This window comes from Equus quagga, chromosome 15 (genome assembly GCF_021613505.1).
Source record: "Equus quagga isolate Etosha38 chromosome 15, UCLA_HA_Equagga_1.0, whole genome shotgun sequence".
Lineage (NCBI taxonomy): Eukaryota > Metazoa > Chordata > Mammalia > Perissodactyla > Equidae > Equus > Equus quagga.
The window spans coordinates 36953352-36978367 of NC_060281.1; the positions used below are offsets into that span (position 1 = coordinate 36953352).

At 40.1% G+C, this 25016-nt stretch overlaps 1 protein-coding gene across 4 annotated transcripts; it reads right to left on the reverse strand.

The window, feature by feature from the left end:
- Positions 1-761: 761 nt before the first annotated feature.
- On the reverse strand, positions 762-24981 carry ZSCAN9 (zinc finger and SCAN domain containing 9). 4 transcript variants are annotated; one of them, XM_046639396.1, is made up of 5 exons: positions 22937-24843; positions 22617-22764; positions 20206-20292; positions 18337-19001; positions 762-898 (listed from the first exon to the last, which is right to left on the reverse strand). In XM_046639396.1, the coding sequence occupies exons 1-4, from the start codon at positions 23354-23356 to the stop codon at positions 18385-18387; spliced, it is 1272 nt and encodes a 423-aa protein (XP_046495352.1). In that variant the 5' UTR covers positions 23357-24843; the 3' UTR covers positions 762-898; positions 18337-18384. The 4 variants fall into 4 exon arrangements, with proteins under 4 accessions (XP_046495352.1, XP_046495350.1, XP_046495351.1 ...); XM_046639394.1 differs by lacking the exon at positions 762-898 and adding an exon at positions 24861-24981 and having other exon boundaries at positions 15418-19001; positions 22937-23428; XM_046639395.1 differs by lacking the exon at positions 762-898 and adding an exon at positions 24890-24950 and having other exon boundaries at positions 15418-19001; positions 22937-23428.
- Positions 24982-25016: the final 35 nt, after the last annotated feature.

Here is a 25016-nt window from a genome sequence, read left to right on the forward strand (position 1 = left end):
TTGTCTGACTTCCTCAACTAGAAAGATAAGCTCCAGAAAGGCAGGAGTATTTGTGTCTTGTTCATTGATGTATCCCAAGCACTTAAAATATTTCCTGCCACATGGTGGGTGCTTAATAAATATTTGTTGAATAAATGAATGAATGTAGCAGTGCTTTTTTTTGTTTTCACAGACTGTGATCAGGCTTAACATCAAATAACTGCAGAACACATCACTAGAAACTCTCTTACTATATCAAGCCTCAATTTCCTCTAACCTCTGGTTTTCCAGTGTAGTTTTGGTCAATTGTATTATTGTCATAACCACTCTCTCCCTCTCTCCACAATAACAGGATTGTGTTTCCAGGTGTTTGCCATGTGTCCTGCCTGCTTCCTGGAGGAATAGGCGTATCCATGTCCCATTGACTTTAAGCTTGGTCTTGTGACCTACTTTAGTCAATGGCATGTGAGCAGAAGTGACAGTGTGCTAGTTCTGAGCAAACTTTACAAGGCATTATGTTTCCACTTGCCTCCTTCAGTTTCTTCTCTCTACCAGGGGAATAAACTGCCCCAGGTCATGCTGATCCTCTAGAATGCATCCCTGAATGAGAAAACCAGTAGGGCAGATCTGAACCCAAGCTATAGCTTGGGAACAAGCCCAGTTGAGCCCAGGAAAGCTTAGTGGAGGCAAAGCAACCTGCACATCCATGAGTGAGAAATAAATATTTATTGTTGTAAGCCTTTGAGATTTAGAGCTTGTTTGTTACCACCTTCTTTGCCATTCAGCAACTGTGTAAACTTGGGACAGGTATCATCTGTGGTGGTTTAAAAATGTACCTGTAAAGTATTTCACATTCCTCTTCTATAAGGTGGAATCGAATGCCTCTCCTCTTGAATGTAGGCAGACTTTGTGATGGTTTCTGACAAAGGAAACATGGCAAAAGTGAGGCTAGGTGATTTACAAGACTGAGTCATGAGAAGGATCACTTCTTCCTGGCTCTCTCTCACTCTTGAATTGCTCACTCTTGAGGAAGACAGCCACCATGTCTGAGGACACTCAAGCTGCCTGTTGAGAGGAGGAATTGAGGCTTCCTGCCAACAGCCATGTCAGTGAAAACTGCTGCCTCAACCAACATCTTGGCTGCAGCCTCGTAAGAGATCTCATGCCAGAATCACTCAGCTAAGACCCACAGAATAGATAAGGAATAATAAATTACCTACTAAATTTTGACATAATTTTGTACACATCAATAGATAATTAATACACATTCTCTGAGGTTCTGTTTCTTATCTTTTAAATGGCAATTGATGTTGACCTTGCCAAGTTGTAGATGTTTTACTGATTTATTGAATGGTCTGAACCAAGTAGAGTACCAACGGGAAACACTTTTATTTTCCAGTTGAAGGCTTCAACCATGCTCTGATCTTTTCCTTTTCTCTGCATAATGTCTAGACATGTAAAGGCTGGGTTGAAGGAAATGTGCACTTAAAATATTTGACAGCCGGGCTGGCCCCGTGGCCGAGTGGTTAGGTTCGCGTGCTCCGCTGCAGGCGGCCCAGTGTTTCGTTAGTTCGAATCCTGGGCGCGGACATGGCACTGCTCATCAGACCACGCTGAGGCAGCGTCCCACATGCCACAACTAGAAGAACCCACAACGAAGAATACACAACTATGTACCAGGGGGCTTTGGGGAGAAAAAGGAAAAAATAAAATCTTTAAAAAAAAAAAAAAATATTTGACAGCCATTGCCAAAATGCCTTGCATGTTGGTTGTAATACAAATAGTGAATATTTATTGAGTGCTAAGTCTGTCAGGTGCTGTCTAAGCTTTATCTGGATTACATTTTTAAATCCTCTCAACAACTTTATGAGGTAGTTATACTATAATCCATCTTTTACAAATGATAAAACTGGCGCATAGAAAGGTAAATTACTTGCCAGAATGTATACATCCAGCATTCAAACCCAGCATTCAAAATGGCTCCCAAACCATTGCTCTCTACCATGGCTCCACTTATCTCAGTATAACATTGTGTGAGGCTGCCTGTTTCCCCCACAGCCTTGCCAACAGGGTGCTGTCAAGCTTTTACTCATTGCCTAGTCAATCAATTGAAGTTTTAATTAGAATTTCTTATCTACAAATGAGTTTGAGCATAGTTTTATATCTTTAAATTTTTTTAATTATTTCTTTTTTGTGAACTGTGTGTGTATGTCCTATGCTTAATTTTTTTAATGTGGTTGTTGATCTTTTTCTTACCTATACCGAAGATGTGTGTGTGTTTATCCGTATGTTTTAGATTTACTCCCAGTATATTGTTTCCTTTATCTTGTTAATTGTTTTCTCTTTAAAAGTTCATTCATTAGATTTTTTTTTACATTCTTATATAGGTTTTTAATTTTTTTTTCTAATTTTTTTTGGTGAGGAAGATTGGCCCTGAGCTAACATCTGTTGCCAATCTTCCTCTTTCTGCTTGAGGAAGATTGTCACTGAGCTAACATCTGTGCCAATCTTCTTCTATTTTGTATGTGGGATGCCGCCACAGCATGGTTTGATGAGGGGTGTGTAGTTCTGCACCCAGGATCCAAACCTGTGAACCCTGGGCCACCAAAGCAGAGCCCACAAACTTAACCACTACACCACCAGGCTGGCCCTCTACATTTATTTTTTAATTTTTAAAAAATGTTGCATTGATGATACATTTACAAATTTCAAAAATCAATATATTATCTATCATACCATATATTTTATATATTTTATATATATATGGTAAAAACCTCTCTCTGTCCCCCATATTCCCAGTTTTCATCCTGATAACCTCTGTAAAATTTTTCTGTTATATCATTTCAGAGTTTCTTTATGCAAACATGAATGTCTATTCTCAATTTCCTTCCTTTTTTACACAAAAAGTAGTCTATTATTCCCACTGTTCTGCATCTTGCTTTTTTCCTCTTAATGTATCTTGGAGATCTTTTCATATCAGGATATAGAGAGCTTCCTTTTAGCCTCTTAGTATTCCATTGTATGGATGTACCTTAAATATTTAACAAATCTCCTTTTGATACACTTATGCTGTTTCTAGTATTTGCTATTGCCAAACAATGCTGCAATAGGTCATCTTGTACATCCATCATATTGCACATGTGTATCTGTAAGGTAAATTGCCAGTGGGAAGTAGGATTGCCAGGTCAAAGGGTATATGCATAATCTTGGTAGATATTGCCATATTGCCTTCCATGGGTATTTTTGTCAAACACATCCACCAGCAATGAATAAGAGTACCTATCTTCCAACAGCTTATATAAAAAATGTGGATTTGTTTGAATTGATGCCAATCTGATACATGAAAAATGACAGCTCAGTGTAGTGTTATTTGCATTTCTCTTATTATAAATGAGAATGAGCATCATTACATGTATGGAAGAGCCTTTTGCATTTTATTTCCTTTGAACTGTTTGAATTCTGTGTCCATTTTCTTTTGAGATTATAGTCTTTTTCTTCTTGACTTCTAGGGACTATTTATATATAAGTAGCAAATGTTTTTCTATATTGTGTGTTTGTGCACATTTTTTGCCATGCAGAAGTTTTTTCAATGCAATTAAATTTATGAGTCTTTTCTTTTATGGTTTCTGGATTTTCAATACTAATATTTAAAAAGCTTTGGCCCCCTTCAAGATTATAAAGGCATTGTTCCATGTTTATTTCTAGCAGTTTATGGTTTCATTCTCTTATATTTAAATTTTTGATAAATTAAGAGTTTATTCTGATGTAGAGGTAAGGATCCAACTTTTTAAAAAAAGATGGTGACCCAATAGTCCCAACATCACTTTTGATGGTTCCTATTTTTCCTACTGATTTGATACAGCAGCCTCATCATTTACTAAATTATTTTAGGTATCTGGTCTATTTCTGGACTTTCTATTCTATTCTATTGGTCTATTTTTTCATATACTAGTGACACATAATGTAATAATTCATATAATAAACATATTTATGTTTTTTAAATTTTTAAACAATTTTGTGAAATATATATACAAAGGTATTTATAATCTTTTAATCTTATTGGGGTTTACAGTGAGTTAAATGGTAGCTCCCCAAAAGATATGTCCATGTCCTAATTTCCAGAACCTGTGAACATTTGCTTATTTGGAAAAAGGGTCTTTGCAGATGCAATTAAGTTAAGAATATTGAGATGAGGAGATCATCCTGAATTACCTGGGTGGACCCTAACCCAACAATATATCCTCATAAAAGAAAGACAGAGGGAGATTTGAGACAGAAGGAAGACAAGAAGATATTGACACACAGAAGAGTAGACAATGTGAAAGAGGCAGAAGTGGAGTGATGTGGATACAAGCTAAGGAATCCAAGGATTGTCAGCAGGCCAGGAATGGATTCTCCCTCAGAGCCACCATAATGAACCAACTCTGCCACACCTTGATTTTGGAATTTGGGCCTCCTGAACTGTGAGAGAATCAGTTTCTATTGTTTTAAGATGCCAAATTTGTGCTAATTTGTTACAGCAGCCCTAGGAAATTAATAGAGTTTCACTATATGTGGTCTTTTGCTGCCTTCAAGATTGTCTCCAGGTAAAAAATTACCTGGAGACAAATGAAAATGAAAACAGAACATATCAACTCTTATGGGATGCAGCAAAAGCAGTGCTAAGAGGGAAATTTATAGCAATACTGGCCTACCTCAACAAACAAGAAAAATTGCACATAAGTAATCTTAAACTACACCTAACAGAACTAGAAAAAGAAGAACAAACAAAGCCCAAAATCAGAAGAAGGAGGGAAATAATAAAAATTAGAGCAGAAATAAATGAAATAGAGACTAAAATGACAATAGAAAGGATCAATGAAACTAAAAGCTGGGGGGCTGGCCCCATGGCTAAGTGGTTAAGTTCACAAGCTCCGCTCTGGCAACCCGGGGTTTTGCTGGTTCGAATCCTGGGCACGGACATGGCGCCACTCGTCAGGCTATGCTGAGGTGGCATCCCACATGCCACAACTAGAAGGACCCACAATTAAAAATACACAACTATGTACTAGGGGGCTTTGGGAGAAAAAGGAAAAAATTTTTTTTAAATCTTAAAAAAAAAAAAGAAACTAAAAGCTGGTTATTGAGAAGATAAACAAGATTGACAAACCCTTAGCCAGACTCACCGAGAGAGAGAAGTTTAAATAAATAAAATTAAAAATGAAAGAGGAGAAATTATAATGGATATGACTGAAATACAAAGGATTATAAGAGAATACTATGAAAAACTATATACCCACAAATGGGACAATCTAGAAGAAATGGATAAATTCTTAGACTCATACAACCTCCCAAAACTGAATCAAGAAGAAATAGAGGATCTGAATAGAACAAGCACAAGTAAAGAGATTGAAACAGTAATCAAAAACCTCCCAAAAAACAAAAGTTCAGGACCAGATGGCTTCTCTGGAGAATTCTACCAAACATTCAAAGGAGATTTAATACCTATCCTTCTCAAACTATTCCAAAAAATTGAAGAAGATGGAACACTTCCTAACTCATTCTATAAAGGCCAATATCACTGTAATACCAAAACCCAACAAGGACAACACAAAGAGGGAAAATTACAGGCCAATATTGCTGATGAACATAGATGCTAAAATCCCTAACAGAATATTGGCATATTGAATACAGCAATACATGAAAGGATCATACACCATGATCAAGTGGGATTTCTACCAGGGATGCAGGGATGGTTCAACATCTGCAAATCAATCAATGTGATATAGCACATGAACAAAATGAGGAATAAAAATGACATGATCATCTCAAAAGATGCAGAGAAAGCATTTGACAAGATCTAACATCCATTTATGATACAAAGTCAATAAAATGGGTATAGAAGGAAAGTACCTCAGCATAATAAAGGCCATACATGACATACCCACAGCCAACATCTACTTAACAGTGAAAATCTGAAAGCCATCCCTCTAAGAACAGGAACAAGACAAGGGTGCCCACTCTTGCCACTCCTATTCAACATAGTACTGGCAGTTTTGGCCAGAGCAATTAGGCAAGAAAAAGAAATAAAAGGTATCCAAATTGGAAAGGAAGAAGTAAAACTCTCACTGTTTGTGGACAACATGATTCTATTTTTGGAAAACCATAAAGAATCAATCAGAAATAACAACTACAGCAACATTGCAGAGTACAAAATCAACTGACAAAAATCAGTTGCATTTCTGTAAATAATAATGAACTAGCAGACAAAGAAGTCAAGAATGCAATCTCATTTACAATCACAACAAAAAGAATAAAATACCTAGGAGTAAATTTAACCAAGGAAGTGCAAGATCTATACACTGAAAATTATAAGACATTATTGAAACAAATTGAAGAAGACATAAAGAAATGGAAAGATATTCCATGCTCATGGATTGGAAGAATAAACATAGTTAAAATGTCCATATTACCTAAAGCAATCTACAGATTCAATGCAATCCCATCAGAATCCCAATGACATTCTTTGTGAAAATAGAACAAAGACTCCTAAAATTCATATGGGGAACAAAAGATCCCAAATAGTCAAAGTAATCCTGAGAAAAAAGAACAAAGCTGTAGGCGTCACAATCTCTGACTTCAAAATATACTACAAAGATGTAATATTCAAGACAGCATGGTACTGGCAGAAAAAGAGACACACAGATCAATGGAACAGAATTGAAAGCCCAGAAATAAAACCATACATCTATGGATAGCTAATCTTCAACAAAGGAACCAAGAACATACAATGGAGAAAGGAAAGTCTCTTTAATAAATGGTATTGGGAAAACTGGACGGCCACGCGAAAAAGAATGAAAGTAGACCATTATCTTATACCATACACAAAAATTAACTCAAAATGTGTTAAAAAATTGAATATAAGACCTGAAACCATAAAACTCCTAGAAGAAAATATAGGCAGTACACTCTTTGACATCCAGTATCTTTTGAAAACCATGTCTACACAGGCAAGGAAATCAAAAGAAAAAATAAACAAATTGGACTACATTAGACTAAAAACCTTCTGCAAGGTAAAGGAAAAAAAATGAACAGACAGCACACCAACTGGGAGAAAATTTTTGCAAATCATGTAAATGACAAGAGGCTAATTTCCAAAATATATAAAGAACTCATACAACTCAACAACAAAAAAACAACCAACCCAATGAAAAAAATGGGAGAGGTTATGAACAGACATTTTTCCAAAGAAAATATACAGCTGGCTAACAGGCACATGAAAAGAGGTTTAACATCACTAATTATTAGGGAAATGCAAATCAAAACTACAATGAGATATCACCTCACACCTGTCAGAATGGCTCTAATTACCAAGACAAAAATAACTAATGTTGGAGACGATGTGGAGAAAAGGGAAACCTCAGACACTGCTGGTCGGATTACAAACTGGTGCAGCCACTATGTAAAACAGTATGGAGATTTCTCAAAAAATTAAAAATAGAAATACCATCTAATCCAGCTATCCCACTACTGGGTATTTATCCAAAGAACATCAAATCAACAATACAAAGAGATCTATGTCTCCCTACGTCATTGCAGCATTATTCACAATAGCCAACACATGGAAGTAACCCAAGTTACCATCAACTGATGAATGGATAAAGATGTGGTGCATATATATACAATGGAATACTACTTAGCCATAAAAAAAGACAAAATCATCCCATTTGCAACAACATGGATGGACCTTGAGGGTATGATGTTAAGTGAAATAAGCCAGACAGAGAAAGACAAACACCATATGATTTCACTCATATGTGGAAGATAAAAAACACAGAGATAAAGAGAACAGATTAGTGGTTACCAGAGGGGAAGAGGGTGGGGGAGGTGGGCAAAAGGCACAAAGGGGCACATCTCTATGGTGATAGACAAAAACAAGACTATTGGTGGTGAGCATGATGCAGTCTATACAGAAACTGATAAATAAGAATGTACACTTGAAGTTACACAATGTTATAAACCGATATGACCTCGACAAAATTTAAAAAACGTTGTTTCTAAGATATATCTTTTTTATTATCTATTTCTAGTTTAATTAATAATGAGTGTTATCATAATCCATTCTTCCTTTAATGTGCTATGGATTTTTTTTGCTAATATTTATTTAGGATTTTTGCATTAATATTTACAAGTAAATTTGGTTGGTAGTTTTCTCTTTATGCTGGTTTTGACAGGTTTTTTTTCTTTCTGCTTTTTCTCCCAAAATCCTCCCAGTAGCTAGTTGTATATTTTAGTTGTGAGTCCTTCTAGTGGTGGTATGTGGGATGCCGCCTCACTGTGGCCTGACGAGTTGTGCCATGTCTGTGCCCAGGATCCAAACCAGCAAAACCCTAGGCCGCCTCAGCAGAGCGTGCGAACTTAACCACTCCGCCACGAGGCTGGCCCCTGAGAGGTTTTAATATCAATGTGATATTTACTTTATAAAAAGAACTTGGAATCATTTCCTTTTTTTCTCTATACTCCAGAAAAGTTTAAATGAAAGTATCTTTATATTCCTTAGAGTTTTTATAAATTTTACTTGTGAAATTCTCTGGACCTGGTGTTGTTTTGGGCGTAAATCTTTGACAATTTTTCTGTTTCTTCTCAGGTTATTAGTCTGTGGCAGAAATTGCTCATTGTCCACCCAAGATCCATTTTTTCTTTCCTTCTCACAGAAATAATCCTGATTTTAGCTGGATACATTGCCACTGGAATAAAGGACATTTTTCAGTCTCCATTGCAACTACTTATGGTCTTGAGACTATGTTCAAGTCAATGAGACGTTTGTGGATGTATCCTGTGGGACTTTCAGAGAAGTGTCTAAAGGGAGTTGATTCAGCTAGGGCTGGACTTTTATTTTTCATTTTGCTTTTCTCACTCCTTTATTCCCACACTGCAGATGTGAGGGCTGGAGCTCTAGCAGCCTTGTTGGATGCTAAGTTGATCTTGAAGAATGTCACCAGACACCAAGGTGGTTTAGCAGAAATGTATGAGCCTATATATCTCCTATATATCCTATATCTCTATATGACATCATGGAGCTGCCATATCAGCCCTAAACTCTCTGTCTCTACACTTCTTTTATAAAAGAGATAAATGAAGTTTTCCTTTAGTTAAGCCACTAGTACTTAGAATGTTTCATCATATTCAGTTAAACTTGATTCTAAGAAATATGTAGTTTCCTTAAATTCTCTATCTTTTCTGAAGTTAATTGTAATAATTTATAATTTTATGGAAAATTATCATATGTTAATATGGCCAAGTGACACAGGTAAATAATAAAGTATAATAAAAGAACATTTATGTACATAGCTGAGCTCAAAAGAATGAAAGGGAAACTTCCCAAATGCCAGTAATGAGGAGAGAATTTGATGGTACATATTGTGACAAGCTTGTGAACTGGTGCTAAAGAAACTCTCAGAGATATTTACCTGGATACTGGCCATTAGGAAGGCAGTGTATTAACTATTTCTGTATAACACATTACCTCAATATTCAGTGGCTTGAAACAACAGCACTTATTATATGTCATAATTTTTATAGGTCAGGAATAGATTAGGTGGGTGATTCTAGCTCAGCGTCTTCCATGAGGTTGCAGTCAAGACGTCAGCCAAAGCTGCTGTCATCCTTGACTGAGACTGGAGGATTTCCTTCGAAGATGGCTTACTCACATGGCTAGTAAATCACTGCTGGTTGTTGGCAGGAGGCCTCAGTTCTCTCTACATGGGCTCTCCACAGGGCTACTTGAGTGTAATGACATGGTGGCTCGCTTCCTCCAGAGCGAACAATCCGAGAGAGAAAGAGAAGAGTGGAAGCTGCATTCTTCTATGATCTAGCCTCAGATGACATGCAGCTCCCACCACATTCTATTTGTTAGAGGTGGGTAATCAAATTTAGCTCACACATATTGTCCAGTTTCTGGTTTCACATGTTAAGAAGTTTGGAAGTTACCACTCACTGCTAACAACAAGTAAAGAGCCGAAGACATTGAAAAATTAACTCTTCTTGGATCCATAAAAGAGGGGAGGACACAGGGCAAACTGCTGCCCCCAAGACTGGAGAGACAGACAGGCAAACACAGGGAGGCAAGGCTTACTGAAGCAGAGACTCGAGCAGAAACGGCTGTGAGGCCGGCGCCGGGGTAGGAAACCCTGAACTTCAATTGATGCATTGCTGGGGGTTCAGTGTGGACAACTCTGAGAGTTAATAACTCCAGGGGGACCCAGTCATAAGGAAGCCTGCACAATATTGTGAGATTTACCTCCAGGAGCTCGACCAGGATCCCTCAATAAATGTCAGACAAAAATCCCCTTGTGCTTGCAGCAGAGAGGAGGGGAAAAAGAATCATTTTGAAATAAACCAGGCACTCTGTTCTTTTTAATAAGGCCTGCCCACAGGGGAAACTAGTTAAGCAGAGTCTAGCCAACTGAAGTATTATCAGAACGTAACTGACCTGGGGGAAGAGAAATACCCAATTCCAGCCAGCTCTAGCCTTCCTTGTGGGAGAAGGGAAATAACCGACTCTAGCGACCCTGTCCCATCTACGAGGGAAGGAAAAACCTAAGAAACAATCCAGAGACACAGGCTCCCTAAAAGACTGGGACATAAACAGAGGACTATAGAACACTTCTCTTCCCCTTACCATCACATTACTAAAGGCCTATTTACAGCAGTTTCTTTCACCCAGTACATCTTGTCCAGCTATCAAGAAAAAATTACAAGGCACACCAAAAGGCAGAAAACACAATTTGAAGAGACAGAGCAAGCATCAGAACCATACATGGTGGGAAGTTGGAATTATCAGACCAGGAATTTAAAACAACTATAATAAATATACGAACAGTTCTAATGGATAAAGTAGACAGCATGCATGGACAATGTAAGCAGAGAGATGGAAATCCTAAGAAAAAAAACAAAAAGAAATGCTAGAGATAAAAAACTTAGTAAGAGAAATGAAGAATGGCTTTGATGGGCTTATTAGTAGACTGGACATGACTGAGGAAAGGATCTCTGAGCTAGAGGATAAAGTCAGCTCACATTTCAGGGGAATGGAATTAGACTCTACCCTTAAAAGGGAGAATCATTAGGGAATTTGTAGATACATTTTAAATCCACAATAAAAAGATATAGGGAGGCGGCCTTAACTTAGCATGAGGAAGAGAACTAGAAATTAGATTCCCTACATAAAGCAAGAACACTAGGACTATTTAAAAAACTCTACACACTAATTCAAGAAGATGACTTGTCTCTTCCTAAGCCTCTGGGTGGAAATTAAAACCCAAGATTCTACCATTGGAGGAGGGGGTGGGAGGTAAGAAAGGGAAACCAGAATTCACAGTACCTACATTTTGTAGGAATCTGAAAGTCAAAAAAATAACACATTTTAAAAATTAACACATATGGTCTTGGGTCCAGGAAACCCTTGGATTATTTAGTTTCACTAGAAGGAAATGCAAAACAACTCTGTAAGGACCCTTCCATAACCTGCCACAGGATACAGTGGACTACCACAGATAAAAAATAATCCCTCTTGAAAATTAGCATGTGACAGAAAATCAAAAACTACAGAAGGAAGCATTTACCCTGGAAAAGGAATCAGTAGAAATGAACAGCAGACTTGGCTCCTTAGGAACTTCAAATAATACAATAATCTGAAGAAAATTATAAACTGTATTTAGAACATTTAAAGATTTTTTTAGAGATCTAGAAATCACAATGGGAGAACAGGACATAAAGTGAAAAGAGCAGACAGATTTGAAAAAGAACCAAATAAAAAATTAAGAAATGAGGGCCTGGCCCCGTGGTGCAGTGGTTAAGTTCGCACGTTCCGCTTCAGTGGCCCAGGGTTCGCTAGTTTGGATCCCAGGTGCGGACCTATGCACCACTTGTCAAGCCATGCTGTGGCAGGCGTCCCACATATAAAATAGAGGAAGATGGGCACAGATCTTAGCTCAGGGCCAATCTTCCTCAGCAAAAAGAGGAGGATTGGTGGCAGATGTTAGTTTAGGGCTAATCTTCCTCAAAAAAAAAAAATTAAAAAAAAAAAGAAATGAAATAGATAGGCATTGAAATGAAAATCTCATGCATTAACATATTAAATATAGCTAATAGAGAATTAGTAAACTATAAGGTTGATCTGCAGATACATATCACAGAGGGATAAAGACCAGCAAAACACAATAGAGATGAAGAGACTCGGAAGAAAGTCCAATACATATAGGTAACAGGAGAACCAGGAAAAATTATATTCTTCAAAGAGAATTTTGAAAGAGACATTGACTGAGAATTGCCAGAAGTGATGGAAGATACAAATCTCAAGTTGGAAGAAGCACACCAAGTCTGGAGCAAGTTATATAAAAATAAACCTAGATGCATTGTAGTAAAGCTTCAGGCAAGAGGAAAAAAAGCTTAAAAGAAGAAAAAGAGAGAGAGATTACCTACAATGGAATAACAAATAAATTGAAAGTAGTGTCTTTCTTATTGTGTGCTGGAAAATAGCATTTTAAAATCTTCAAAGAACTGTCCACCTTCTAAGGAGACTGAGTTAATGAGGGCTCTCTCACTACAAACACATGGAAACTAATATTCAAGGGTGAAAATGAAATAAAAACATGTTCACATTAACAGAAGTTGCCATTGCTAAAGAAACCACTGCAAGATGCACTTCAGTGAGAAGAAAAATGAATCTTCAAGATACTACCCAGTGGGTAAAACTAATTTGTTAAAACACACATATGAAAATATAATCAATCATTGATTATAAAAACCCAGTAAAAACAGTAATTATAATGACAATGTCAATTTGGGGTCAGAGTATCTTAAAAACAAGTGGAACTAAAATACTAATGAACAATGTTGTGTAATATTAGAGGAGGTTGACAGAGGCATCCAAGTTTTGTACAGTATCATGGAGAAGGGCAGGGATGGAGATGAGTTTCATAATCTCACAAGTCATGTGGCATATTTAAATTTTACGTGTAACCAGTAAAAAAAAGTGTATAATTTTCAAACATGCAAATGGGAGAAAAGGAAGAAAATATAAATTAATCAACATAAGACAGGAACAGAGGAAAAAAACTCAAAGAAAGATCATGGAAAATAGAAAAGACAAAGTCAGGTACCAGACATAAACCAATAATCATAATAAACATAACTGGATTAAACTGATGAGTCAAAAGACAAGATTGAACATAGAAAGTTTTATAAAGGGTTATTAAAATCAATTAAAATAAAAATTACAGTTCTTAGGAATGCATATATATGCAATCAAAGTATATAAATAGGAAAGCAAGAAATTATAAAATCAGGATTCAGAATGACGTTCCTTTAATTGGGAGAAATCAGACGGCTGAGATGAGCAGCACCAAATGATTAGATATATAGAGGTTTTTCAAGGTCTTACTTGTGTTTTGGATGGCACATTAACAAGTGCTAATTATTAAAATTAACTACCTAAATTTCCAAACTAATAATCAAAAGCATGGCATTCATGGGGCTGGCCCAGTGGCATAGTGGTTAAGTTTGCACACTCCACTTCAGCAGCCTGGGGTTCATAGGTTTGGAACCCGGGCGTGGACCTAGCACCACTTGTCAAACCATGCTGTGATGGCATCCCACACAAAACAGAGGAAGACTGGGACAAATATTAGCTCAGTGACAATATTCCTCAAGCAAAAAGAGGAAGATTGGCAACAGATGTTAGCTGGGGACCATTCTTCCTCACACACACACAAAAAACGCGGGCATTCATGGACCAATGATGACAGTGTGTCATGAATCATATCAAGGATTATAATTAATCTAATTCTGTGCACTTGATGTCCAGAGGAAATTATTTCTTAAATAAAGGATAGGAAAGGTATACTAGGCTAATATTTTCTAAAAGATTTTGTACTAGCTACATTAATATCAACAACATAAGCATCGTTAGATATAAAGACTTTATGATTAAAGGAATAATTCCACAAAAAGACATATAATTGCTGAACCTCTGTATACCTAAAATCATATCCTTGGAATCTATAAAGCAAAACCAACAGAATACTAGGAGAAATGGACAAGTCCCCTCCCACAGCATAGTATTAACAAACCTCTCCCAGTAATCAATAGATCAAATAGACAAAAACTTAGGATGTAAAAGAATTTGAACAATACAATTAACAAACTGAGAAACTAATATTTTCACAATAGAAAATCTGTTAACATAATTCTCCACATTAATAGATCAAAAGAAAAAATATATTACCATTTTAACATAAGCAGAAACATTATTTGATGACATTCAAGACCCATTCATGATGAAGACTTCTAGTACATGAGGACTAGATGGGAATGTTCCTAATGTTATGAGGATAATAATCAGAAACGCAAAGCAAATATGCTATTTGCAGATGTATCCACTCAAAATTAGAAATAAGATAAGGATGACTATTACTATGACTTCTCCTCGACATTGTGCTGAACAGATGACTAGTGCATCAAGATAAGAAAGAGAAGAAAGCAAAGGAAGAAGGAAAACTCTCCTTATTCATAATATGATTGTATAAAAATACAGTTATGTTTGGTTCTCAAGAAAAGATGAAGAAACAATGGGGGAAGTGTGTTGAGAGCAGTCACTGGAGGTAGTGGGGTGGTATTATGGACTGAATATTTGTGTATGCCCAAATTCATGTGTTGATGCTTTGACCCTCAATGTGATGGTATCTGGGGATGGGACCTGTGGGAAGTAATTAGGGTTAGATGAGGTCATGAGGGTGGGGCCCTCATGATGGGATCAGTGCCCTTTTAAGAAGAGACACCAGAGAGCTTGACCCTCGTCCCCCCTTGGACTTCCTAGCCTCCAGAACCGTGAGAAGCAAATTTCTGTTGTGTAAGCCACCCAGCCTATGGTATTCTGTTATGGTAGCCCAAGCAGACTAAGGCAGATGGGGTGAGATGAGCAGGGAAGGAAAGAAGTTGGGATGGGAGGACTTTTAGATTGATTTAGCTGAGAGACTGTTGTGAACACATTTACATTGCACATACACTAAATGATTAGTTCAGGATAAACATATATGGAAACAGACAATTTCAAGCAATACACAAGGCTTTACTTTTTTCTTTTTTTGAGGAAGATTTGCCAGAGCTAACATCTGCCAATCCTCCTCTTTTTGCCGAGGAAGACTGGCCCTGAGCTAACATCCATGCCCATCTTCCTCTACTTTATACGTGGGATGCCTACCACAGCATCACTTTTGCCAATCGGTGCCATGTCCACACCTGGGATCCGAACTGGCAAACCCCGAGCCATCGAGAAGTGGAACGTGCACACTTAACCTCTGTGCCACCGGGCCAGCCCCAAGCCTTTACTTTTTAATATTAATTTACTTTTAAAATCCAAGTGAGTGCAGTCTATAATACACTTTTTTAAAAATCTGAAGTAAAAGAAAAAGTCCCACAAAAAACTTTAATTTACAAGAGAAGTCTCTCACTGCTATGTCAGATGATCCTTTTTCCTTGATATATCATTTTCAAACTTAGTAATATCACCTTCTATTTGTTAAATGTAGCATTTATAGATTACAGTGTCCTTTCACATAATGGCTATTTGCTGTTCCTCACAACAATCTTGCAAAGTAAGAAGATAGGTGAAGAAACTGGGGCCTTGAGAGGTTAAGTACAGTAATAGATGCCAGTGGTGTCCTGCCGGGGTGCTCTTCACCCAGTCAGTACACCCATTTCCTGACTGCAATGCACCCACTCTTTGATTGCTGAGAGTTGGCGGCTAATGGCTCAAATCCGCCCCTTCTCTGAAGAATAACCCTTGGACAAAGGGGCTGCTCTCCTCTCTCAGGGCAGCCTTCAGTCAATGAGTGACTCACTGAGGGTACAAAAGGCTGGCCCTCGCCTCAAGGGCAAGTTTTATTCCAGGCCCTTCTTCCAAATCAGGCTAGAGCTAAACTTTAACTGAGACCACATCTTGCTCAGCCCATTCCTCTCCCATATCCTGCTTCCCTCACTGCCTTGCATTTTTTTTCCCTGCAGCTTATTTCTCCTCAGTAATTCCCCTGGACCTGAATCCCTGCCTAGGTTCTGCTTCTTGGAAACCCAACCAAGTGAGGTCCACACTCTAGAACTCACTGCGCATGGACTCCATCCCTGGGACCTGACTCCTGGCCCCCTTTTTCACTATACCATGTGGTATGGAGACACAACAAAGGATGAGAAGAGACTACTTCAATATTTGAACTTTTGACCCTTAACTCACTCAAGACAGGGGACTCTATCCATGACAATTACTGTAACCACTGATAGCTAATCCCCAGACCATTTCTGTTTGGTAGGGGAAGGTATTCTACACTTAACATTTCTATCAAATGATCCCAGAGCTTTATCCTTTACACCTGCTGTGATGTGGAAATTCACATGTGCTGCCCCCCAAAGTGTAGAACTTTTCTCTGATAGAGAGGGAAATGGATGCCTTAGTTTAAGCTGACATTTTATGGAATTCTTAGGTGATGCTGTGTATGAGGTAATTTATCTCCCTGTGATGGGAAACTTAATACGGGCTTTGACTTAAAATCCAACTTCCTAGGCTATTCACTCAGTGGAGAAACAAGAAAAAAAGATAGAGACTGGGATCGAGAAAGGACTCTGTCACCACATCCGCTTAATGATCTCAACCTGAATCAACATTTACATTTCAAATTTGCTTCAAAGTTATCCAAAGGAAGTGAGTATAATATAATAAACAATAAATACATAATAATACAATATATGTTATATATAATACAACATAATATGACATGATATAAGGTATAAATGAAACAAATGGGCCATGAGTTGATAACTGTTGAAAGTGGGTGATGAGTACATGGGGGTTCACTATGCTATTCCACTGTTGTTTGTTTGAAATTTTCCAGAGGGGTTAAATTATATAATCCCCAATTCAAGAGTTGGCTGCCCTGTGCAACACATTTTGGAGTTACTGAAAACGGCACAAACCTCAAATCGTGTATGCACAGGGACCATCCTGAGCAAACTGCAGGATGTTTCTGCCTTCACTCCCATCTCTAGGGAAACTTCCAAACATCAAATACATTAAAGGAAAAAGATGGAGCTGCAGCCTTGGTGAAGAAATCATAAGAGGGAACAAGGGAGGGGAGGCCAAGAGAGCCTTTCGGATCAAGCCTCAAGCCTGTTTTAGTCCCAAGAAGAGGGGATTCCTGCTCCCCATGAGGAAACTTCCCTGGGGAAGAGCTTCCTTTGGGTGCAGAACACACAAGGTACATAAGTCTTCTTTGAGCTGCTACCAAAACATTCTCTCACCCATTATCCAAACTCTAGGAAAACGTCCCAACAACATACAGGGAGGCAAATTTTTCTCCAGACCTAAGCCAAGCAACAGAAAGGAAAGATTCAGGAGATTTCAGACAGCAGTTTTTAAAGCATCTTATCTGGATGGTGACCCAATTCTCTGATGTGGCCTTGTACTCAGGATACAGAGGACTTTTTCTAACGCCGAAGACGTGATGGAAAAGCACTAAAGGAGTTTCAGGTGACAGCTTAAGTGAGGAAATGTGAGAATACCAATATGAAGCATGACACTATAAACAGATAGGGATTTGGAGTCAAAAGTCAAGGGTTTAACTAAAAAGATCTGATGTTAGATGTTAACATTAAGGGAAGCTGGGTGACGAATATATGAGAACTCTACTCTTGCCACTTTTTTATAAGTCTAAAAGTATTCCAAAAATAAAAACGTACTAAAAATAAAAGTCCAGGGTTTAAACCCTGGCTCTGATGCTTGGATTTTCTGAGCCTCAGATTCCCTATCTGTAAAATGAGATCATGATAATACTCATTCTCCTGCGTGGCTGTTGTAAGGACCAAATGTGGTTAAGTAAAGGGAAGAACTCTGCAAACAACAAAACACCCAGCCAATGCTGGTCCCTATTCCAAGGGAGTGTCATGTAGGAGCCAGAGGGAAGCAGTAAGGCAGAAAAGGTGTTTACCATGTCGGTACTGGCCATGGGAGCACCAAAGACCCATTTATCATAAAACATCAGCAGGGCTCTATGTGATCTTTAGGAATTAAACACAGATACAGACCTTTCAGGCAAGTTGGCTACAGCAGCACCATTTATTACACTATTGGGAAGGTTTAGCAGCCACCTCAATGAGAATAAATAAGAGATGGGGGTAGTAAGAACTGGGAAGGGGTAAAGGAACCAAAGGGAAAGCAGCAGCTTCAAAAACCCAAACCTTCCTCTTTAGATGCCCCTGGACCACAGGTCAGCATTTGTTCTAAAACACATTTAGTGGAGACAGGAAGAAAGGCATTTTCTAGTCTTAACCTACCCCCACATGACTTGGCCAACGATCCAGAAAACTTGCACATAGCAAGGTTTAGACCAGCTCAGCCACCATGTGGATCTTTTGATGGCGGATGAGATTGCAGTGGCGATTAAAGCTTTTCCCACATTCGTTGCACTGGTGAGGTCGCTCCCCGGTGTGGCTTCGCTGATGCTCGATGAGAAATGAACGCCGACTGTAGCTCTTACCGCACTGGCTGCACTGATGGGGCTTTTCTCCCTTGTGGATTCTCTGGTGCTGGATAAGACCTGCACTCTGACTGAAGGCCTTCCCACACTCCTTACAGTGGTACCGTTTCTGTATATTGTGGATTCCTCGGTGATTAAACAGGCCAGAACTGCGACTGAAGGTTTTCCCACACTCATTACATTCATAGGGTCTTTCTCCAGTGTGAACTCTCTGATGTCGAATGAGACCTGAGCTCTGAGCAAAGCTCTTCCCACATTCATCACATTTGTGCTGTCCTTCTCCTAAGGGCTTTCCCCAGTGCCCTTCTATCCGACCCTTGTGTTCACCAACTTCTCCACGTTGAGGATTCTGGTGTGATACCTCCCAGATCCGTCCATAAAATATTTTCCCATGTGGCTCCACTACCTTAGGACAGTCTTTCCTTAGCACCAACTCTCTGTCCTCAGTCTTGGTCATTTCATCTGAAACAAAAAAGACCAGGTAAATATCACTTGTTCCCTGAGTCTATGGGAGGGTCACTATGTGCTCAGAAATACAAGGTGCTTCTAACCTGATGTAACCCTACATCAGAGTAGGGAGGTTAGAAACAGAAGGGCCAGGTGGTAACACCTTCCTCCAGGTAATACAGAAGCCTGCCTTCTTTGGCAAAATGCAGCTCAGTCCATCCTTACGTGGACTGGGCCTGGAAAGATTTTTTATACTTGCTCAAGGGAAAGAAGAGTCAGAATCAGGTGGCATCTCTGGAGTTTTCCCTTAGAACACTCTCCTCATTTTGAAGTAGGGAGCCTGAACTTCCCAAGGAAAGTTACCTCATGTATACATTCATTCATTCATTCATTTATGGAACAAGTATTAAGCCTGTACTATTCTAGGTGCTTCAGGAAGTACTTTATGACTTTCAAATCCACAGCCATCCTAGGTGCATTCCCAGTACAAGGCGTGTGCTCTAGCATTTCTCTCTTCTGGAAAGCTCTCACCTCAGATAACAGCAAGGCTCACTCTCTCACTTCCTTCAAGGTTTTGCTCAACTCTCACCTTCGTAATTCTTTTATTTAATACTGCAATCTGTTTGCCCCATCCATAGCATTCATAATCTCCCTTATCCTGTTTAACTTCTGCTTTATTCCAAAGCACGTGCCACCTTCTAACATACTATATCATCTCCTTATTTGTATGTTTTTTCTTTGTCTTCCTCTTGCTACAATCTAATCTCCATGACAGCAGTATCTGTCTGTTTTATTCCCTGAGAATCATGCCTGGCACATAGTACTTGCTCAATAAATATTTGTTGCATGAACGAAAAAGAAAGTATTGAAATCAACCTTATTACTATGGCCTCAACTGACTGGCCCAGGGACTGGCACCTGAGCCAAAGGCGGCCCCATAGGACTGGCCCATATTGGACAGGGTCCAACCAACTCAATCAGACCCTCTTTACTTGGAGGAGTTGAAGGTGAGAATGGAGATAAATAGACAAAAACTGTCTAAACACTAGAGTGCAGCTGCTGTGGTGTCCTTAGGATGTCTTAGGTTCCCTGGGTGTGACTCCACCTTGTAACCCAGAAAAGCCCAAGGAAAACAGCCCCCGACCCCTTCTTTTTACAAAACATCTGGCTCTTCCTCTCACATCAAACTGCATTGTCCCTCATGCTCCTGGATAGGTACCTCTTAGGACTCCTCTGTTGTTAGACCATGGCTCTCTTCCTTCTTTTAGCTGAGATATGACAACAGGTTTGGAAAACAGAAATGTGTCTGCAGAGAAGAAATGGGCCACAAGTGGGATCAGTCCTACCCTTTTGCCCAAACTTCACATTTATATCTGAAATGTACAAGGGAATTGGGTAGAATATAAAAACGAAGACATTTCCCACCTTTTGGTAATTACCATTTACACAGCCTTCCATGACTTACAAAGTCCTTTCACAGACATATCAAACTAACTCAGCACAAAACCCTTTAAAGTTATTATCCCACCTCTTTAAGAAGTGGGAAAAAAAAGAAAGATAAATATATAGGTAGACATATATAGCTATATATTTAGAAAAAAAGTCTGGAAAATACACAGCAATTTGGTAAGAGTGGTTATCCCTGGGGAGTGAATTTGGAGGACAACCTCCACTTTTACTATATAAACCTTTATTATTTGGATTTTTTACAATCAGCATGAATTCAAAAAGAAACTCAAACTCAGTGATCTGAAATAACTTTAAATGTTGCTTAGCTGAAAAACAGAAGAGCTGGAACTTGGATTTGGTGCTTGTAATCTCCAACATTTCCTCTGTCACTATGTTGCTTTACAAAATTGGCTTTTCCTGAAAGTACAACACACAGCTGCACTGATGGTCCTACAGGGAGAACTCTCCCATCTGTAGATGCCCTCTGGATACTTTCCAGTAGCCAGAGTAGATGCTTAATAAATATTTGCTGAAGGAATGAATGACTAAATGGATGGATGGATGTGTGGATGAATTTACTTAGATGTGCCTCTTGGAAGAGGGGTTCTCAGCCACATTCTGGATGCCGTTTAGAAGGCAGAAGAAAGGAGACGATGGCCAGAAAACGAAAAGTCCAAGTTCATGAGGAGATGAAGAAGAAAGAAACAAAGAAACTGACTGGAAAGATACTCAAAGGAAGAAAACAAAACCAGAAGAAATTTTAATCTGATGAGATCACGGGAGCCAAAGGAAAGTCTACAGTGGGCACAGAATTTACTCAACAAGTACATTTCAATTTAAATCAAGAGATGGGCTCCAAGTGACAGAAATCTGTGATAACAGTATGATTGCTAGGGTAGATGAAATAAATAGAAGCAGAAGACAGAGAGGCAACGGAAGGTGTGGCTCTGATACATATGGGGTAATGTGAAAATGAAAACAGCAGAACTCTGCTGTAGATTGATTGTCAGGTAACAAAAAGTCAGTGAGAGGCTGTGATGGTAAGTGTGGGAAATTAGACAGAAGCTGGAGCCAATGGCTGCAGGCAGAGCTAGAAAGGGAAGGCAGCTGACTCAGACCCAAGTGTCCAGTTCTGCCCCACTGGTACTCAGTACTGCCACCACTAAGATCACATATAGGGAAATGGCAAGTCTGACTCCACCAGATTCTCCAACCACCTGCCACCTACCGAGCATATCTCACACCTCTCTACTCTGAGTGTAAACCCCAGTCAGCGAGGGTGGCACTGGCAACTTCTGATAAGAACAGCTACTATGTACTAAGCATAACGCATGCCAAGTGCTCCTCATAAATTGTATTCATCGCTCACAACAACCTTCTGAGGTACATACCTGTTACAGTCTGAATTGTGTGTGCCCCCAATTCATATGTTGAAGGCCTAGCCTCTGAGAGACTCTCTTTGCACACAGGGCCTTTAAGAAGGTAATTAAGGTTAAATGAGGTCATAAGGGTGGGGCCTTAATCCAGTAGGACTGATGTCCTTACAAGAAGAGGAAGAAACACAAAAGCTGGTGCTCTCTCTCTCCACACGCATGTGCACAGAGAAGTGTCCATGTGAGACACAGCAAGAAGGTGGCCTCCTACAAGCTAGGAAGAGAGGTCTCCCCAGAAACCAACTTGATCTTGGATCCCTAGCACGCAGAACTATGAGGAAATACATTTCTGTTGTTTAAGCCCCCCAGTCTGTGGTATTCTGTTACGGCAGCCTGGGCGGACTAAGACAATACTACTATCCACCCCATTTGGCAGATGAGGGAACTGACATCAAGTAGTTAAGAAACCTGCACAAGTACAAGCAACTTCCAAGAGGCCAAGCCAAGATGTAACCTATGTCTGTCAAGCCTCGAAGCCCATTCTCTAAAGCTGCTCTCCATAGCGATTTCTGAAAGTCTTCCTAATGTATCATGTGCCAGAAGACCAGAGAGCTTCCAGGATGGTACCAAGGGGCAAGACTGCATGCAGGGGGAGGGGACAAAGATGACCACCCTAGACGCTTAGAAGCACTGAGCACTGTTGCCATCTGGTAAAGTCTTCTGATCGCCTGTCTCCCCAGCTCTAGGTTTTGTGTTTTTGCTTGACCAGGTGGGATACGTTCAACATCAGATAAACCCTGTCCCTCACCTGCCTCTCCAATAGAGCGGGGCTCCTGAGCAGGGTCACATAAGAGCTGGGGCTCCTTAGGCTCAGACTCAAGGCTCAGTGATGTCTGCTCTCCAAGAGGCACTGTCTCTTTAACGAGGTCTTCTTGTCCCCGTCTGTGGGCTACCATCTGAGGACAAAGAGACAAGATTTGACTTCTGAAGAAATCAACTCTCTATAGAAATGCTTCCCAAAAATAAGCGGGAAATTCTATCACCAAAGTCAAGGAGATACAAAGCAGAGGATACAAAGGTCCTTGGTAACCAGCACATACTTCTTCCCTGGCAAATCACTTTTCCTACCTCATGCTGTGGTTCATCAAGCTCTCTCTCCAGATCCTCCAGCAAAGTCACAGCCTCTTCCCCACTCTCCGGACAGTGTTCCCTCACCCAGCCCTGCAGCTCCTTCGGCAGGATGGACAGGAACTGCTCCAGCACCAGCAGCTCCAAAATCTGCTCCTTAGTGCTCACATGTGGCCTCAACCACTGGTGGCAAAGTTCCCGGAGTCGGGTAAGAGCCTCCCTGGGTCCGGGGGTCTCCTGGTAGCAGAGCTGCCGAAAGCGCCTCCGGAAAATTTCCCTTGCCAGTGGATTATTGCGTTTCAGTCTGGATTCCTGCATTTGGAAGTGACTTTCTGTCTTCATTTTCACTCTGAGAAGTTCTTCCCTCACTTCGGGAGCTTGAACATCCAGGGATAAAACCTCCTTTGAGTCTGTATTCATCTTGACCTTGAATAACTTAAAAAGTACCCTCCACCTGGAGCTTGTTTCAGAACCACCTCTGAAGGCTTCCTCCTAAGCAGTAAAAATCATTTATATAGAAAAAAGGCAATAGCTGAAGACAGCAACTGATAATATAAGCAATTATCCTAGACCCTTAAGCCCTTCAATGAAAGTAAAGTGACTTGGTGACCAAAGGATGGGAATGATGGAAAACATAAGGCATAATGAGCACAGGCTTTCAAGCTACCCAGACCTACGTTTTATTCTGATTCTAACATTTACTAATTGTGTGCCAATTCCTTAGCTTCTTTCACGCTCCAGTTTCTTAATGTGAAAAAGAAATAGCAAATAATACCTTATGGAGTTCATGGAAGAATTAGGGACCACACAGACCACTCAGAATGGTTAAAAAGTTCAGCCCCACTGTATAAAAGCCAAAGCAGAGAAAAAATAAATGGAAATATTGTTCCTGTCTTTGACTAAATGAATGAACTCACTTTTATTTTGAAATCTTGAGTTTTTAAAATTAATCTCTTCAAAACAACCATTTAAAGTTGGTATCATTTTCACTAAATTGACAGAAAGGAAAATTTTGGTAGATTCCAAGTCCTGTGAGCTTTCTGCCCTGCTCGGCTGCTGCCTGCGAGTAATGGTCAGCACTGCCAAACAGTCACAACATGCTTTCTACACAGGACCATATTTAATCCTCACAATCACCCTCTGAGGTTTGATGACCACAATCACTATGTCACTACATAAGAAATGCAGGCCAGGGGAAGTTTAGCAGGGAGCCTAAGATCAAATTCTTTGTGAGGACAATCCTAAGAATCCACAGAAGCCGGAAGGAAGTCTTCTGCTCATACCCAGGCGGTGCCTGAGACCCAGGAGACCCGTGTGTCTCCAAAACCTCAGGAAGTGCAGCCCAGCAGCTGAATTCCAGCTTGACCAGGCCTGCCACAGACATCTAAGGAATCAGAATCGGGGATAGGGAGGGGAGGCGGGGGAAGAGAGCCCCCGAATATGCATCTTTAACAGGATCCCCAGGGATCTGCATGCACTCTGCGGTTTGAGAATCAATGAACTATGGGAAAGGGAATCGGGAAGTGTCACATTCTGCAATGAAAATCGGTCCATTCAACGCCCCTTCATCTGCTTTTAGAACCAAAATGTTCTGTCTGAGAGGGTATACTGGCTCTCCATGGCGAAGGCTGCACAGCCATTTTTAATTTGTTCTTGACTTCCTCTCCCCGAAGGTATGTCCCCAGACTCCAGGCGTTTCCTACCCTGAGTCCTAATCCGGCTGTGGTTATTCACGGTCATGACCCTTCAGCCTCGCAGGCCTCCCACAGCCCTCTCCCGTGCCCTGTCCCCACAGCCGGGGATGAGGAGCCTGGTCCAGGGAGCGCCCGGAGCTGCCGAGCACAGGCCACAGCCTCCCCCTGCTCCGCCCTCCCCGGGGCTGAGGGTCACCGCCCACACCCCTTTCTCAGGCACACCAACAGACCGTAGGTTCCAGGGGCGGACTCACGAGACCTGCAAACGGCGAAAAGGGAGCCTGGCGCTATTGCCCGGGCGTGGGAACGAGCGCCCAGCCCGGACAATGGCCCGCCCGGAAGACGCCTGCCCACCGCGCGGGGCCCACCAAGCAGAGGCACTTCCG